The sequence below is a fragment of the Panthera tigris genome, chromosome C2 (assembly GCF_018350195.1).
Source record: "Panthera tigris isolate Pti1 chromosome C2, P.tigris_Pti1_mat1.1, whole genome shotgun sequence".
Lineage (NCBI taxonomy): Eukaryota > Metazoa > Chordata > Mammalia > Carnivora > Felidae > Panthera > Panthera tigris.
The window spans coordinates 123,170,553-123,189,827 of NC_056668.1; the positions used below are offsets into that span (position 1 = coordinate 123,170,553).

General features: G+C 42.4%; 2 protein-coding genes across 2 annotated transcripts; both read left to right on the forward strand.

Moving 5' to 3' along the window:
- Positions 1–4,871: 4,871 nt before the first annotated feature.
- On the forward strand, positions 4,872–5,624 carry LOC122230733 (proline-rich protein 23A-like). The gene has a single exon (XM_042957106.1). It carries the CDS (start codon positions 4,872–4,874, stop codon positions 5,622–5,624), a length of 753 nt encoding a protein of 250 aa, XP_042813040.1.
- Positions 5,625–15,589: 9,965 nt separating this feature from the next.
- Positions 15,590–16,342, forward strand: LOC102957411 (proline-rich protein 23A). Its single transcript, XM_042957118.1, has one exon. The coding sequence runs from the start codon at positions 15,590–15,592 to the stop codon at positions 16,340–16,342; it is 753 nt and encodes a 250-aa protein (XP_042813052.1).
- Positions 16,343–19,275: the final 2,933 nt, after the last annotated feature.

Sequence of the window (19,275 nt, forward strand, 5' to 3'; positions counted from 1 at the left end):
AGAAAGTAACTGCAAAGTTTGTGAGTATGCCTGTCCATTTTTAGGAGAAGCATAGAGGCAGCCAGAGAGCTGTAACCGAAGGAACAAGTGGGAGAATCACAGGAAATACACTCTGATGTGATGGGGATAGGAAGTCCAGATCACACAGAGAGAGCTCTGCAAACCCATATAAAAATATTGGCTCTGACTCTGAGTGAAAGTGGAAGAGTCTGACATGGTCTGACTTACTGTTTAATAGAATCACTCTAGCTCACGTGTGGAGACTAGCCTGAAAAGAAACAAAGAAAAGATGTAAGGATGGGGTGCCTGGCAGCCTCAGTCAGTACAACGTGCGACCCATGGTCTCCAGTCAAGAGCTCCAGCCCCACATTGGGCATAGAGATTACTTTTAAAAAACAAAGATGCAAGGAGACCACTTAGGAGGCTTCCACAGTAATTCACTAAAGGGATGAAGATGATAGCAGGAGGTAGCAGGAAGGATGGTAAAAACGGCTACGGCCCAGAATATCCAGGTAGAATGCATGTGATACATGAAAGAAAGATTCTCAAGGATAATTTCAAGTTTTTGTCTTGAGCAACAGAAAGGAATTGCCAGTTACTGTGATGGAGAACATTTTGAAAAGATCAGGTTTGGGGAAATATAAGGAGCTCAAATTTGGACCTGAGGTTTGGACTGCCTATTATTAGACTGACATACATAAAATTGGCAATATACAACCATTCTTACCTACAAAAATGAAAACTGCATGTGGCTCAACTTAATAGATATCCAGGAGAAAATGCTGACAATGCAGTTGGATGTTGGTGGTAAAAGTACAGGAGAGAGACTCATGTTTGGGGGTCATGAACATACAGATGGCATTTAAAGGAAGGCAATGCAGGTTGACAGAAAAAAAGATAAGGCCAAGAAAGGGGTCCTGGGATATTCCCACCTTCAGAATGAGGAGCAAACAGCTAAGGAAACTTGAGAAGAAGCCAGAGACAGACTGGGAAAGTAAAAAGTCTTGGATGCCAAGGGGGGAAATGTTTAAAGGAAAGAGTGACGGTGGCAAGTATTGCTCATAACTCAAGAGAAGAACTGACAATTAACCACAGGATTTCATAACGTGGGGATCATTAATGACCTTAATGAGAGCGCTTATAAATGACTGGCCTGGGAAGACGTCTGATTAGAGCGTGTTCAAGAGTGAGTGAAACATGGAAAATTAGAGAATGCAAATATAGTTGACTAATTTGAGCGTTTTGGTGTACGAGGAGGGAGAAAATTAATGTCGAAATTGGAAGACAGGGATGGTTGGGTGGCTTGGTAGGTTATGCTTCCAACTTCAGCTCAGGTCTTGATCTCATAGTTTGTGAGTTCAAGCCCCGAGTTGGGCTCTGTGCTGACAGCTCAGAGCCTGGACCCTGCTTTGGATTCTGTGTCTCCCTCTCTCTGCCCCTCCCTCCCTCTGCCCCTCCTCTGCTCATTTTCTCTCTCTCTCTCTCTCTCTCTCTCTCTCTCTCTCTCTCTTTCTCTGTGTGTGTCTCTCGTTCAAAAATAAATAAACATTAAAAAAAAGAAGAAGAAATTGGAAGAGAAAGTCACATCAGCAGAGTTTTTGTTGAAGATGGAAAACTTTACCTCTCAATTATATATTAAAGATACTTAATTGATGGAGGTAGTAAAATTTGTTCTGGACAGAGAGAAGGGGATTCTAGACTGATGTTCTTGAAGAGCCAAAATGAGAGGAGATGAACTGCACAAATGGAGGGAATAGACTTTGCTAGAAGCACAGACATTTCATGTATAGGAAGAGGACAAAAGGCACAACATATAATCCCAATTAAGCTTAATGAGATGTGATTATGGGAATTTGGGGAAATATTTTTTTATTGTTTCTATCGTCTCAGTGAAAAAGAAAAAGGTGACCATCTAGGTGAGAAAATAAGGGATGAGGTATCAGAGGTTTGAAGAGAGAAGAAAGTATGCGGTGTTCACCTGAAAGAATGAAAAAGTGAATGAAACATATTAAGATCACTGGGCAGCAATTAGTAGCCTCCTTGAGGTTGGTGATTATGAATTTAAAGTAAGACTAGTCAGTGGGGTTGAGTGTTTTCCTCCAGCCCCCCTCAGCTGCACAAATGCAGCCACAAAATACCAAATATATTAACCAACAAAGCAGGAAACAAGAAAGGGAGAAAAAAGATATAAACACGACAATGATTATGATGACTGCCCATGGAATTTAAGTTCTAGGTAAGGAGGGAAGTAAGGACCTGATGGTGTCCGTTTCAGTGAAAAGGTGGTAGGATCGATGGATTTCATCAGAGGGATGGAAGGACCAATAGAGTTTGGATATTTGAAGGACTAAGCTAAAAAGTTAGGAGGTGGTGCTCTGAGAATAAAATGTTTCAAATTGTGATTATGGAAGGGCTTCAATTTGGAGTAAAGGCAAGGTCAAGAGTATGGGTCAATGAGGAAAGAGGACAACATTTTTGAAGGGAAAAAGAAGTCAGAAGCCAACATCTGGAGGGGTGGGGGGGGGGTGGAGAAGAATCCATGAGAATATTAAAATCACCACACATTACACTGAAGATAGAGTGAATGAGGATTGTAATGGATGAAGCACTAAAGTCTTCAGACCATAACAGAGATATGTGCAACACATACATTTGATAAATGGTGGGTATACAGTATGTCTGAAACCCAAGTTTTTTAAACAATATTTTGATTATTTACAGATTGTGATAATACTATGAAGGTCATAAAGAGAGTGATGAGATAAAGTGAATGGAGAAAGCCATTTCAAATAAAACAGTCAGCAATGGCCTTTTTCTGAAGGTGCTATCTGGGTTGGTGTTTGACAAGGAAGGCACCAGCACTGCATACAGCTGAAGGAAGTGCTGAAACCCATTTTTTTAAATAAAAAAAAAAAGAAGATAGGAACATTTCAAAGAAGAAAATAAAAGAATGGCCAAGAAGCATATGAAAAAAATAATCAACCTTGACTGGCAATCAGAAATGAAGAATGTAAACACAATGAGAGTATTTTACTACACCAGGTTGGAAAAGATTTAGAGTCTGGCAGTAAGAAATGTTTAGGGGCGCTTGGGTGCTTGGGTGGCTCAGTGGTTAAGCCTCTGACGCTTGATTTCAGTTCAGGTCATAAACTCGCGGGTTGTAAGATCCAGCCTCACCCCAGGCTCTGTGCAGACAGAGCGGAGCCTGCTTGGGATTCTCTCTCCCTCTCTCTGCCCCTCCTCCACCCGTGCATGCGGGTTCTCTCTCTCTCTCTCTCTCTCTCAAAATAAATAAACATTTTCAAAGAAAGCTCTGCAAGGATGTAGTGAAATAGAAGCACACTTTGCTCAGGAGTGTGATCTATGAAAAACATTTGGGGGGAAAAAAGAGAGGGAAGTATTACCTATTAATTTGACAAGGCACACATAATACCAGTTAGTTATCCACTCCTAGGTATATACAATAAACACATGAGTAAACAGCCCATGATCTAAAACCCGATAAGTCTGCATTTGATTCCCACATCTAACCCAAATTAGGTATTTAATTTTGGATAACTTAGCTGACCAATCCCAGTGCCAGCTATTGTGAAGACTGAAAAGATCATTTGTTTTAAATAGGGCAGGAGGAAACTTTTGGATGTGGTAGATATGTTTATGGCATTGATAGTGTGATAGTTTCATGGGTGTTCACTTCTCCCAAATTCAAGTTGTATAAATTAAGTACATACAGTTTTTTGTATGCCAATCATACCTCATTAAAGTGCTAGGTTTTCTTTGGTTTTGTTAGAAAAAGATCACTTTTTAAACACTCAGTACAATGGTGAAAATGTCATAATAATTTCTCAAACAACGATTTAATTATATTATTTTTTATTTTTATTGATATTAATAATAATTTTACAACAGCCTTAACCTTCAGGAAGAACCTGCCACAAATATTTTACTTTCATATTAAAAAAGAAGTTTTTCGGGGCTCCTGGGTGGCTCAGTCGGTTAAGCGTCCTACTTCGGATCAGGTCATGATCTCATAGTTTGTGAGTTCAAGTCTTGCCTTGGGCTCTGCTCTGACAGCTCAGAGCCTGGAGCCTTTTTCATATTCTGTGTCTCCCTCTCTCTCTGCCCCTCCCCTACTCACACTCTGTCTCTCTCTCTCTCTCTCTCTATCTCTATCTCAAAAATAAATGAACATTAAAAAAATTTTTTAAAGAAGTTTTTCTAAAGAGAAATCAGTATTTTCCATTTACTCCTGCAATGATAGACCAAGCCCTAAAGAAATTTTATGGAGCATTTGGGCAAGTCCATTTTATGGGGGGGGGGAAGTGATCTGTTTGAGTGGTCTTTTCTCTACAATGGATAAAATCACAGGAAAACATTGGTCCTAGAGGGGAACAATATTTGTAGTTCTATTACCAGTATATCTTTCCTTTGTTCTAATAATGAGTTACACAAGTGTTCTCCCCCTTAAAGTCCTATAAAAGTATGTTCTTACCCCCTTCCTCGGATATTGGGTTGCACCGATCTCTACAGGGCGGAGCCTCGGAAGGGGCGGAGCTTAGTGTGACAGATAAAGACTGGTTTCGCCCTGGCACCTGCCATATCAAGGCTCAAGGCGGTCAGCGAGAGGAGCTTGGGATTTGAATGCCTGAGGCCGATCCCTGCGCCACCAGAACCTAGACCGAGGGTCTCCCGGGAGGTGCCCGCAGAACTCCCGGGCACTCACTCTGCGTCGCGCCATACCCCGCCCCGCCGCGCCCCACCGCCTCACCTGTCGTCGAGACCTGTCACTGCGTGCAGGACCCAGCCCCTCACGCCCTCCGCCAGGCCCCCCCCCCCCCCCCGGCAGCGCCACCCACAGCGCCGTCCAAGAGATGGGCAGCCGGCCCCGCAGCCCCAGCGCTTACCCTGCGCCCTGTCCCGGACCGTCGACCGGAGGACCTGGCCCCGCCAAGCGCAGCCGAACCGAGGAGCTTGCAGGCCTGGAAGGCCTGGAGAGGCCCCCGGCCACCGGTGCCCTCACCTCGGTGGTGGTCCTGGCCACAGGATGTGCCCTGCAGATGTCCCTGGACGACGTCGACCTGGTGCTCGAGCCCGAGCCAACGTCGGTCCTGCAAGTGTCTGTCGGAGAGCTCACCCTGCTGCTGGTCCCCGAGGCCCTCCTGCGCTCAGGAGAGCAGGGCCACTCCCTTGTCTGTCTGGAACCCGGCGCTTTCTTGGGAGCGCCCGGGCACGACGTCGCCGTCGAGCAAGGATTCTTCCGCGCATCTGTCCCACAGATGGCCCCCCAAGAAGAGGCCTACGAGGAAGACGCGGACCCCGCGTTCCTGCCGCCTCGGATGGACCCTGCAGCCGGCTCCGTCGCTGGGCTCCGCCCCTGCGCGGGAAGCGTGGCCAGCCCCCACCCCGTGGGCCAGGTACCAGAGCCCCGGTCTTGGGCCCCCACTCCTAGCCCAGAGAGACGCTCTTCTTTCCGCTACTTCAACCTGGACGTCCACCTTCTGGAGCCCTTCCCCAACTCGCCACTCCAACCTCTACCTCCCTCTCCGAGTCCAGGTCCCCACGCGCGCCCCCAGCGCCCTCCGGGTCCTTCTTGCAAGGCCCGGAGACGCCTGTTCCAGGAATGAATTGCCCGCGCTCCCTGCGCGCGCGCCCCCACACACACGATTCTGGCAACCCGCCTGGAGGCCCTATGGCATTCCCAAAACCCTGTGCACTGGATATTCCGCAACCTGGAAACTGTGCACCTCAGGTACAAGCAATTCCTTTTTCCGTGCAGACTGACCATCGTAGCAGATGAAGATGTCAGAAAGAGAAAGGATTCTGGATCTTATCTTTGAAGTCGAAAATCTGCCCAGAGATACCAATGTGTTTTCAGAACTCTGGGCTTCTTTACAAGAAAGACCCCTCCATTCCCCTTCGTTTTACGTCAGTTATTTTCTGTCAAACTCTACTCTTTCTCCAGCACTACACCGTTGGTCTCCTGGTTCTGCCCAAATCAAGAAATCACTGGATTTCTCATGTTGTGAGATTTAGCCATGGCTTTTCAATTTCTTGGTGTTTCCACATGCTTTTCTCGAAAACTGCAAAATAGTATGATGGTTACCATACATAATAGTATAATGTTTGTTCATAGCTACATCTTAACTGCCTGAAGTTCTCTTCCAATCAGTTCCCTTTTCGTTGTGAGTAAATCTTAGATCTTATCAGATGTTTTCAACATGCATTGGGATATGTATTTCTCTTTTAAATCTCGTCATCAGTAATTTCAAGCAATAGACTGATGTAAAATGTTTGCATTCCTGCTATTCCACATAGTTTTATACCTTTCCAATTCTACCCTGAGTTTTTTCTTATGTAAATCAAACTTTTAATTTTTTTAAATTAATGTATTACCATATTTGTTTCATCTATTTATAAAATAAAGTACTACTGGTAATGCTGAAGTCAACAAAATGACTGTTTTTGAGAGAGAGAAAGAGAGAGAGAGAGAGAGAGTGTGTGTGTGTGTGTGCGCAGGGGGAAGGGGTTAGAGGAAGATGGAGAGAGAGAATCTTAAGGAGGCTCCACCTACAGCAGGGAGTCTGAGGGAGGGGCTAGATCTCAAGATCCTGAGATCCAGACCTCAGCCGGAAATCAAGAGTCTGAATGCTTAACTGAATGAGCCACTCAAGGTCCCCATTTCATTTTTAAACATCAATACTCTTTCAGTTTGCCAACATGCCTTATTAATTCTTCTGTCCCCTTTTATTCTCCTACTACATTCTCAATTCTAGCCTCAATTTTCTTCTTGCTAAAGAATATCCTTTAATAGTTCTTTCCACTAGATCCTATGTGTAGTAAAACTATCTTGATTTTGTAAGTCTGAACATGCTTATGTGTAGTAAACTCTATTAGTCTTACATGTCTGAAAATGTTATAGTACACATTCATTCTTAATTCTAAAGTGATATTTAACTACTTTGAATATATTAGTTCATTGTTCTGCTTTTTTTGTTGCCATTGTAGGCAAGAAGTCTTCTGCCAATCAAATGGTTATTTTTTTATATTTGATTCTGCTGTTCATTTTAGCATATTTTTTAATGTTTTCTTTCCCTCTGGTGTTCTACAGTTTTACTGTAATACCTGTGGGGTATATTCTATTTTTATTTGGCTTGATGAAATTTGATTAACCATCATTATGGGAAATGTTCTCTTGCCTGGAATCCCACAAAATCTTGGACTCTATCTCTTGAAATATCCCATATATCCTTCTGTATGGAAATCTAATCAGATATATAATGGCATCACTCAATCTCCCATGATTCTTAACATATTTAGAGTGTGTCAATTTCAGATTTCTTTATTCTTTAATCTAATTAACTGGTCTTTTTTTCAACAGCATCCAGTGTTCTGTTTATACATCTGCAAGAAAGTTCTCATCTCAAAGACTACATTTTTTTCTTTTAAAGATTTTTACTTCCTTTCCATTTCAACACTTCCCCGTTTGGTATCATAAACTTTTGTTTTTATTGCATAGATGGTATTCCATCTTTTATATTATAAAAATTTTTAACATTAATTTAAAACTCAATTAACTCAATTCCCTCACAGGTGGAATCTCCTATTTGCTTTTAATAATGTGAGATTGCCTCATGTTCTTGGTAATTTTCACTGGCGGGCACATTTCAAGTGGAAATTCATCTTCTGTATCCCACAGTTAGAATTTTTAGTTTCTACTTCCTGGTGGACCATAACTCAGAACCAAGGATTGTGGGACTCTTATAACTTGTCTCCCTGAAAAGTCACAGGTCTAATCCCCAAACAATCACACAGTGGCAATTCTGAGTTTCAATCTCTCTTTGATCAACTACAGACACAACCATGGAATGGTGGTCAGTGATTCTTCACCCTCTGAGGATTGGCCATGGGCTGGTTTTCAGTCCCCTCAAAGGAGCAGAAATCCTAGTTGCTACTATAGATTTTAGTTTCAGTACCACAAATACATCAAAATATCAGCTGTCCATTCAGAAATTGGATTTTCTACTGTATGTCTGGCCCCTGGATTCTTGAATCTTTCTTTTAAAAGTTGATATCTCTATTTAATATGGTTTAACACTTCCTTTCAGTGCTCTCTGCCTCCAGTAGAAGGAACCCCCCTATTCTACCATTTTGTCCACAATTCTCACCACAATCATGCCTCCTCCCACCCCCTATAACACAGAAATTAATCAGTCACAAGTCCTAGCCTAAACTCCTGATTATTCTAAAGACAGAAGATGGCCTTGTTTGCAAAACTAAGTCTTCTATCGCATGACTCTCCTCATCTACACTAGGAAAAACTGAGGACATCCATTTTCAACAGTATGTGAGCCAAATAGTCCAAAAATCCTCAAGAACAACACTACTGAAACTGGTGGATAAAAATTATTTTAATATTTTTAAAATCATATCACAGCTTGTAAAAGAAACTGTAAGAGAGGGGCTCAGTCAGTTGAGCATCCAACTCTTGATTTCAGCCCATGTCATGATCTCATGGTTCGTGGAGCCCCACATCAGGCTCTGTGCTGACAGTGAGGAGCCTGCTTGGGATTCTCTCTCTCCCTCTCTGTCTTCTCTTTGCCCCTCCCCAACCCCTGCTCGCTCGCTTGCTCTCTCTCTCTCTGTCAAAATAAATAAATAAACATTTTAAAATGTAAGAGAAATCCTCAAAGCAAAAAATAGATGACATATCACAAATCCAGAGAGGAAAATGGGTGCTGAAACAAGAGGGTACACAGGGGTACCTAACATCCTATGGTGACCTAAAGCTTTGGTATTAATGGCCCGTTTATAAAGGATATAAAATAAAGTTCAGTAGTCACATAGCCCTGAAAAAAGCTCCAGGCTTCCAGAATGTGATGCCTCCAATAGGTAATCTAACAAGCAAAAGGGGGAAAAAATACATAATAAAAAGGAGATGGGATTTAAATGTATTTGTCTCAGCTTTGGCTCCAGGTAGAATGAAACACAATCCACTGAGGGGTGGAAGGACCCAAGTTTAAAAAGTTCTCTGGTAGGGGTGCCTGGGTGGCTCAGTCAGTTAAGGCTAAGCGTCCAACTTCGGTTCAGGTCATGATCTTGGTTTGAGCCTCGCATGGAGCTCTGTGCTGACAACTCAGAGCCTGGAGCCCACTTCAGATTCTGTGTCTCCCTCTCTCTTCCCCTCCCCCACTCGCACTCTGTCTCTATGTCTCTCCAAAATAAATAAACATTTAAAAAAATGTTCTCTGGTAGATGGTGAACCTGGCAAAAGTAAAACAAATGTTCTCCAAGAAGAATACACCTTATTCTCAGACATAACCCTCCAGTGATTCTAAACTCATAATTCAAATCAAAGAACATGTAAGAAAACAAACCACTATAAGTGAGAATAAATGACATAGATCCAAAACAAGAAAAAGGAGAATCAGCTCTTCAAATCATAGATGTTCATTAATTATAAGATATAAAAATATTTTTCAATAAATTTAATTTGACTGGGTACATAAAAAAGGGCAACAGAAGTGTAGCTGAGAAAAAAATACCAAAAGATATGGCAGCTTTAAAAAAAGAACTAAAGAAAATTTCTAAGGATTAAATATGTAAACCTGGAAGTAAGAAATACAATAAATGGGCTAAACAACAATGTAGACAGAATTGAAAATGGAAATACTGGACTAGATAAATCATCCATAAAACTAAAGACAATAAAAACATAAGATATGAAAGGGAGACTAAGAAACATTGTCAGAAAGGGAGCAGTTCTGGGGCACCTAGGTGACTCAGTCAGTTAAGCATCCAACTCTTGATTTCAGCTCAGGTTATGATCTCATGATCAGTCAAGAGATCAAGCCCCACATCAGACTCTGAGCTGACAGCGCAGAATCTTTTTGGGATTCTCTCTCTCCTTCTCTCTCTCTGCCCCTCCCCCTGCTTGTGCTCTCTCTCTCTCTTTCTCTCTCTCAAAATAAATAGTTTTTAAAAAGAAAAGAAAAGGAGCAGCTCTACATGATTGTTGGAGATAGAGAGGGAGAACACAGAGAATAGGGAAGTACCATTATTCACAGAGATAATGAATGAGAATTCTCCAGATGTGATGATAGAAGAAAATCATTCATTCATTCATTCATTCAACAAATATGTACTAAGTGCTAGGTATGTACCAGGCATTTTCCAAACTCTGAGAATACAGCCAAGAATAAAACAGTTAAAAAATCACTATCTTCAGGGCACCTGGGTGGCTCAGTCGGTTGAGCATCTGACTTCAGCCCAGGTCATGATCTCCCGGTTCGTGGGTTCAAGCCCCGTGTCAGGCTCTGTGTAGAACGCTCAGAGCCTGTAGCCTGCTTTGGATTCTGTGTCCCCCTCTCTCTCTGCCCCTCCCCCGCTCATGCTCACTCTGTCTCTGTCTCTCAAAAGTGAATAAAGATTTTTTTTTAATTTAAAAATTAAAAAAAAAAATCACTATCTTCATGGAGCGGTGCCTGGGCGGCTCACTCAGTTAAGTGTCCGACTCTTGGTTTCTGCTCAGGTCATGATCTCAGGGTTCATGGGGTCAACCCCGCGTCTGGCTCTGCACTGCAGTGCAGAGCCTACTTGGGATTCTCTGTCACCCTCTCTCTCTGCCCCTCCCCCAGTCACGCTGTCTCCATCTCTCTCAGAAGAAATAAACTTAAAAAGAAATTTTTTTAAAAAATCACTGTCTTCATGGAATACAATTCACACAAGAAATAATGCTGCCTTACATTAAAGTAGTCCATAGTCATAAGAGGAGAGGTATGAAGCAGTATGTAGTTGGTTGGATATATTTTGAAGATAGAGAAAACTAGATTTCTTGATGTAAAAGATGAGAAAGAGTCAAGGGTAACAAAAAGGAAAACTCGAGAGTTTGGGGCCTGAGTACAAAAAGGATGGAAGTGTTATTCTCTAAGATTTGGAAAGACCCTGAGGGAACAGGTATAGAAAAACTGAGATACATTTAGTTTTGAACATGTGTCATTTGAAGTGCCTCTTACATATCCAGGTAGAGATGCTGACTAGGAAGTGAGATAGGGGAGTCTGGATTGCATGAGAGTTGAATAGGATGGAGACATACCAGTATTCTGGAAGAACGACCTAAGTATATTTTGAAATTGCCAGGAATTATGAAAGCATCAAAATGGGAGAGAGTGACAGAAAGCCAAGAGTAAATACCATTTAAGGAGGAAGGAGAGGAGCCCTGTTGGGAGGTAGAGGGGAGTTGGGAGGGTAGAGGACTGCACCAACACAGGTTAGACGCTGGCTACACTCTGATGACATGAAATTCAGGAAGGATGAATAAATGTTTGGGGAGCATCAATGAGGAGCAAGAAGAACATGTATCAGACGTCTAGTCATCAGTACTAAGGGTGTGGGAGAAAAACAGGTTCCACTTCAGAAGCCTCCAGGGAAAGCACGGTACTCAGAAGATTTCAGTTATAGTAGAAAGTTAAAGGTAATATCAGGGGAGTTGAAGATTTTTCACTGTGATTAACTTTGGACTCCAGAAGGCAAAATGAAGAAAAAGTGTAGGAGACGTAGAAGAGTGGAAGGTAGAAAATACCATATACTGGGTGTTTGAGGATTTAAATATGGGATATGAGGGATGAACAGATCCTACCATGAACAAAAGTAAAATGAGATTATTCTTCATGACCCTAAGGCAGATAGCAGTAGCAAGACTTTCAGCACTGAAGACGGAGAAAAAGAAACATTTCCAATAATATACACAGTTCTGGCTACAGTATGGTGTCCTCATTCAGAAAGAACAATAACTTTCAAGATTGATACGTTTAAAAAAATGCATATTTAGGTGGATTCTTGTAAGCCCAAAAATTCAAAGAGAGTACTTTTTGTACACAGAAAGAAAAGACAATTACAATGAAAAGGCAATCAATCAGACAACTCAAAACCAACAATGGAAGCCAGTAAATAACAGCAGCAAAGTACTGCTAGAAAACATTTGTTTTGACCTGGGATTTTTCATTTAATGAAATTATCTTTCAAAATAAGCATAAACAGGGGCGCCTTGGTAGCTCAGTAGGTTAAGCATCCAACTTCAGCTCAGGTCATGGTCTTGCAGTTTGTGAGTTCGAGCCCCACATCGGGCTCTGTATTGACAGCTCAGAGCCTGGAGCCCGCTTCAGATTCTGTGTCTCCCTCTCTCTCTACCCCTCCCCTGATCTCTCCCTCTCTCTCTCTCAAATAAATAAACATTTTTTAAAATTTTTAAATGAGCATAAACAAAGATTTTGTAGACCCAAAAACCTTATGATGAAAACATACCAATTTCATTAGCATTGTGTTAATTATTATATTTTACTAAATGTATCAAATTTAAGTATTAAAAGTATTAATTGTGTGAAATTGCCTCAGGCTAGGCAATTAAATCAATGCAACAGAATAGAAAAATCAAACCACAACAACAGGTAGGATAGTTCATTCAGCTGAAGGCCCCAGAAGATTAACAGCTTTTTTTCCTGAGTCCTATATTGCCACCAAAACAACAATATTCCAAAAGAAATGTAATGTTGGCTCTGTTAAAAATCCATAAAACCTAAAAAAAAAATAAAGGAAAATTGAAGACAGACCCACACAAAAAATTATGTAATGCAGGAAGTGATGCAGTTCAGTGGGGAAAGAATTTTTCAACTAAAAAGTATTGGGACAAATGGTTACAGACCAATATCTCTGATGAACATAGATGCAAAAATCCTCAGTCACCACGGTTAAGTGGGATTTATTTCAGGGATGCAATGATAGCTCAAAAACTACAAATCAATCCATATGATAAACTACATTAACAAAATGAAGGATAAAAACCATAGGATCATCTCAACAGAGACAGAAAAAGCATTTGACAAAATTCAACCTCTATTCATGATAAAAACTCAACATAGTAGGTTTACAGGAAACATACCTTGACATAATAAAAAGCCGGGGCGCCTGGATGGCGCAGTCGGTTAAGCGTCCGACTTCAGCCAGGTCACGATCTCGCGGTCCGTGAGTTTGAGCCCCGCGTCAGGCTCTGGGCTGATGGCTCAGAGCCTGGAGCCTGCTTCCGATTCTGTGTCTCCCTCTCTCTCTGCCCCTCCCCCGTTCATGCTCTGTCTCTCTCTGTCCCAAAAATAAATAAAAAACGTTGAAAAAAAAAAATTTTTTTAAATAAATAAATAAATAAAAAGCCATCTATGATGAACCCACGATTAACATTATACTCAGTGGTGAAAAGCTAAAAGCTTTTCTTCTAAGATCAGGAAGAAGACAGGGATGTCTACTCTCACAACTTTTATTCACATAGTACTACAAGTTCTAACCACTGCAATCAGACAATATAAATAAATAAAATGCATACAAAATGATGAGGAAGAAGTAAAATTGTCACTATTTGCAGATGACAATATACAATATGGAAAACAAAACGCTAAAAACACTAAAAAAAAACAAAAAAGAAAAACCTGTTAGAACTGACAAATGAGTTCTGTAAAGTTGCAGGATATAGGAATCTCATATTAGTTGTACATCTATACACTAATAACAAAGTAGCAGAAGAAGAAATTAAGAATTAAATACCTAAGGGTAAACTTAACCAAGCAGGTGAAAGACCTGTACCCTGAAAACTATAAGAAATTGATGAAAGAACTTGAAGATGACACAAATAAATGAAAAGATATAAATGAAAAGAAAGAAGATACATTCCTCATGGATTAGACGAATTAATATTGCCAAAATATCCATACTACTCAAAGAAATCTACAGATTCAATACAATGCCTATCAGAATGCCAATAATATTTTTCACAGAACTAGAACAAATAATCCTAAAATTTGTATGGAAGCTCACACACACAACACACACACACACACACACACACACACACACACACACAAAACCTGAATAGCCAAAGCAAATGTAAGAAAGAAAAACAAAGCTTAAGGAATCACAACCCCATGTTTCAAAATATACTACAAAGCTACAATAATCAGAACAGTATGGTACTGGCACAAAAAAGGACACATATATCAATAGAACAGAATTAAGAGCCCAGAAAGAAATCCACACTTACATGATAAATTAATCTATGATAAAGGATGAAAGAATATCCAATGGCAAAAAGACAGCCTCTTCAATAAACAGTGCTGGGTAAACTGGACAACTACATAAAAAAGAATGAATCTGAAGTATTTCCTTGTACCACACACAAAAATAAACTCAAAATGGATTAAAGACCTAAATGTAAGATCCGAAACAATAAAACTCCTAAAGGAAACATAGGCAGTAAACTCTTGAACATTGGCTTTAGCAGTACTATATACCAGCCATTCATGCCACATCTTCTGTGTAATGTGTGTTGATGTTTTTGCCACCTTTGATATTATTGAGTTTTGGGACATTTTCTATTTAACGTGTTGAAATCATCTTTTTCCATTTTGTTTCCTTTGCCTGAGGAAACAGATCCAGAAAACATACTATTTCATTTTCTGAAATTCCTTCTTTCCTGTGAGTTTTACTAGTGAGGACTGAATAAACTAATTTTTTAAACAAGTATAATACAAGTCAGGTAGTAAGTTTGAATATATACAGTTAACCTTAGGATATATTTTGCTACCGTTATTAATAATTACCACAGTCTGGCTTCCAACAACAACAACCAAAACTGCAGGTAGGAAAAACAAAACTGCAGTTAGTTTGCCTTGATCATTTTTTTAAAGCTTTTTTTATCACAGAAAATTAGGATTTCTAATTTCTCTCCCGAATGAGAAGAATTTCAAGGACCATGTGAGTGGGGCAGGGAAACAAGTGATCCATGAGGAAGTAAAGGCTTTTCATATCTCCTGTAAAATCTTAGAGGACATTAGACACAGACTACTTTTTTTTTGGTAAAGTTTATTTATTTATTTTGAAAGAGAGAACGTGCGAGTCAGGGGGTGGCAGAGAGAGAGAGAGAATTCCAAGCAGGCTCCTCAATGCCAGCACAGAGCCCCATGCGGGGCTCCAACCCAGGAACCACGAGGTCATGACCTGAACCTAAGTGGGAAGCTTAACGGGCTGAGCCACCCAGGCGCCCCAGGCAACGACTACTTCTTAAAGTAAACAAGCAGTTTTTGATTCTGTGCTCTGGCTCTCCACCCCTCACCCCACCCCACCCCCCAAAAGAAAGGCAATAAAGGCCAGTGGAACCCACAGGCACATCCAAGGGGTATTCTCCCTACAGTTTCTTAAAAACCTCCCGCTACTGCACGTCACTAAATCTAATCCCCCGTTAGGCAGGAGGCGGGGCTTATATTGAAACCGCCTCTGCCGGTCACCTGACTTCTCCTATTAATAATTCAATGCTTACCCTGACGTGTGAGGGCCTACTCTGCGCCACCAGAACCTGGACCTAGGGTCTCCCGGGAGGCGCCCCCAGAACTCCCGGACACTCACTCTGCGTCGCGCCATACCGCGCCCCGCCGCGCCCCACCGCCTCACCTGTCGTCGAGACCTGTCACTGCGTGCAGGACCCAGCCCCTCACGCCCTCCGCCAGCCCCCCCACCCCCGCCCGGCAGCGCCACCCGCAGCGCCGTCCAGGTGATGGGCAGCCGGCCCCGCAGCCCCAGCGCCTACCCTGCGCCCTGTCCCGGACCGCCGTCCGGAGGACCTGGCCCCGCCAAGCGCAGCCGAACCGAGGAGCTTGCAGGCCTGGAAGGCCTGGAGGGGCCCCCGGCCGCCGGCGCCCTCACCTCCGTGGTGGTTCTGGCCGAGGGCTGTGCCCTGCAAGTGCCCCTGGACGACGTGGACCTGGTGCTCGAGCCCGAGCCAACGTCGGTCCTGCAAGTGTCTGTCGGAGAGCTCACCCTGCTGCTGGTCCCCGAGGCCCTCCTGCGCTCAGGAGGGCAGGGCCACTCGCTTGTCGGCCTGGAACCCTGCGCTTTCCTGGGCGCGCCCGGGCACGACGTCGCCGTCGAGCAAGGATTCTTCCGCGCATCTGTCCCACAGATGGCCCCCCAAGAAGAGGCCTACGAGGAAGACGCGGACCCCGCGTTCCTGCCGCCTCGGATGGACCCTGCAGCCGGCTCCGTCGCTGGGCTCCGCTCCTGCGCGGGAAGCGTGGCCAACCCCCAACCTGTGGGCCAGGTACTAGAGCCCCGGTCTTGGACCCCCACTCCTAGTCCAGAGAGACGCTCTTCTTTCCGCTACTTCAACCTGGACGTCCACCTTCTGGAGCCCTTCCCCAACTCGCCACTCCAACCTCTACCTGCTTCTCCGAGTCCATGTCCCCACGCGCGCCCCCAGCGCCCTCCGGGTCCTTCTCGCAAGGCCCGGAGACGCCTGTTCCAGGAATGAACTACCCCCACAATCTCTCACCACCCGGCTTCGGCACTAGTGATCCTCCACTACACGCTGTGAACACATACCACCACTCTGGATCGTAGACAATGGGCAGCTGCAGTTTTTGTTATGTTAGTTTTTGTCTCATTTTGTTTAGCTAAATGCCTTGATCGGTAGCAGGCATGGATGGGTGGGTGGATGGATGGATGGGTGGATAGATAGATAGATAGATAGATAGATAGATAGAGTCTGGTAAGGACCTTTAGCAGGGAGAGTAGACCACACATAATCAACGATGGATTTTCAGGTCCCTTGCTTGTGGTGCATGAGCTGTTTCTTCCACTTCTGTCATCTTCAGCCAACCCTATTCTTCTTGTTTCACCCCTACTCTTGCTTCAAAGTCATCTCATTTTTTTTCCAATTTATCCCCTTTTTTCATCACCTCCCAATGCCTGTCTCCTTTCTCTCCACTTCAGGTTGTTTTTCCTTACCTTTGTAATTGTGAATTTACCTCTATGAATTTTCCAATGTCCTTGGAGGTGCTTCTGATCACCAGTTTTTGTTTGTTTGTTTCTTTGTTTGTTTGCTTGCTTTTAGCATGCTCAATATTTATTAAGAAGAGCTTCGTGAAAAAAAGGCCAAGTAAACAGTAGGGAGACGAGGAGAAGTTAAAGTGCTGCAGATCCAGTGACAGCCTCAGCAACCTCGTTGGGAGCTCGGGAGTCAGAATGGCTGGTCAGCGTTGTCCCAGGGAAGGCTGAAATAGCCCTCTTCCCTCATCAATCAGCCATTGGGTGTGACAGACCAGGGAAGGACCAAAGCCCAGGGCAAGGCCACTTTCTTCAGGTGAGACAGTTTCTAAAGGGCATGGCAGCTGAAGGCTGTCCATAGCACTTCTTCTAGCACTTATGGAAAAATTTCTCATAAAGAGGATCTAGGTGGTGCATTGCACTGCCCACTGCAACATCATAATATTGATTCCTTTTATCTTAATATTCGTCTGTTCACCTCCACTTATTCTGATCTTTATGATTAGCAGTAAAGAAATTATAATTTTTTTCATATAGGTCTTGAATATTTGGATAAAATCTAATCACTAATTTTCTTTCTCTCTTCTTGCTTTCCAAACTCCTTTCCCTGGACCTGGTCAATCAAGATAAATGCATAGTGAATGAATGAATGAATGGCACACAAATGTAATGCATTGGGCTTTGGGGAAGTATTTCTAAAATTAGAATAAAAAAACAGTGAAAATAATGTTTTCTTAAAGTTTACTTATTTTGAGAGAGAGCACAATTAGGGGAGGGGCAGAGAGAAAGAGACAGAGAGAGAATCCCATGCAGGCTCTACACTATCAGTGCAGAGCCTGATATAGGGCTCAAACTCACCAACTGTGAGATCATGACCTAAGCTGAGTCAGATGTTTAACCAACTGAGCCACCGAGGCACCCCTGAAAACAATATTTAATGGAAGGAGGAAAGGAAAAGCCATGACATTGTTTCATTACAGAAGCAGACTGTACACTATTCTCCTGTATTCTCCTGTAGCTAAACAGTCAAATGGGTATTTCTTTGCTTTTAAGCTTTTATTTAAATTTCAGGGAACATACAGTGTAATATTTCTTATTTAAGTTTATTTATTTATTTTGAGAGAAAGAGAGAGAGAGCATGACTGGGGAGAAGGGGCAGAGGGAGAGAGAGAGACTCCCAAGCAGGTTGTGCACTTGTCAGCACAGAGCAGAGCTCAATGTGTGGCTCAAATTCACAAACCAAACCGGGAGATCATGACCTGAGCCGAAATCAAGAGTCAGATGCTTGACCAACTGAGCCCCCCAGGTGCCCCAACACACAGTGTAATATTAGTTTCAAGTGTACAATATAGTGATTTAACACTTTGATACAACACCAGTGCTTATCACAAGTGCACTCCTTGATCCCCATCACCTATTTCACCCATCCCCCCCATCTCCACATATGAGTGAAATCATATGGTATTTGTCTTTCTCTGACTGACTTATTTAGCTTAGCCTAATACTTTCCAGCTCCATCCCTGTCATTGCAAATGGCAAGATTTCACTCTTTTTTATGGTGAATAAATATATACATATATAACACATACATATACACATACATATAGTGCACAAAATATGTGTTAAATTGGCCGTTCATGTTATCAGTAAGGCTCTGGTCAACAGTAGGCTATCAGTAGTTAATCAAAGTTACACACAGATTTTTTACTGTGTGGGGTCAGCACCCCTAATGCTCTCATTGTTTAAGCGTCACCTGTATATATATGGCTCATTTCTCCCAAAGATTTCCAGTTCCATCACATGGATATACCATATTTTATTCATTAATTTATTAATGGATATTTGTGTTTATAGTTTTTAATATTACAAACAATACTGTAGTAAACATCCTCACACTTGTCATCTTATGCACCTAAGGAAGAGTTTCTGTAGGAAATATACCTAGAAATTATATTTATGGGTAGTATGGCATGTACATATACAGTTTTGTAAGATATAGCCAAATTGTTCTCTAGAGTGGTTGTAACAATTTAAACAGCTTCTAGCAGTCTTTCACCACACTGTAGCACCAAACTTTAATGTTCATTTATTTTTGAGAGAGAAAAGAGAGAGTGCAAGTAAGGGAGGGGCAGAGAGAGAGGGAGACAAAGAATCAGAAGCAGGCTCCAGGCTCTGAGCTGTCAGCTCAGAGCCTATCACAGGGCTCAAACTCATGACCCACGAGATCATGACCTGAGCCGAAGTCAGACGCTTAACCAACTGAGCCACCCAGGCGCCCCCTGCCAATGGTACCTCATTTTTTAAAACTGCAATTCCCCAATTACTGGTAAGACAATGAAATTTTTCATGTGTAATTGGAATGATACTTTAAAAATAATTTCAGATATATTTTCATATACTGCAAATCTTACTCTCAAC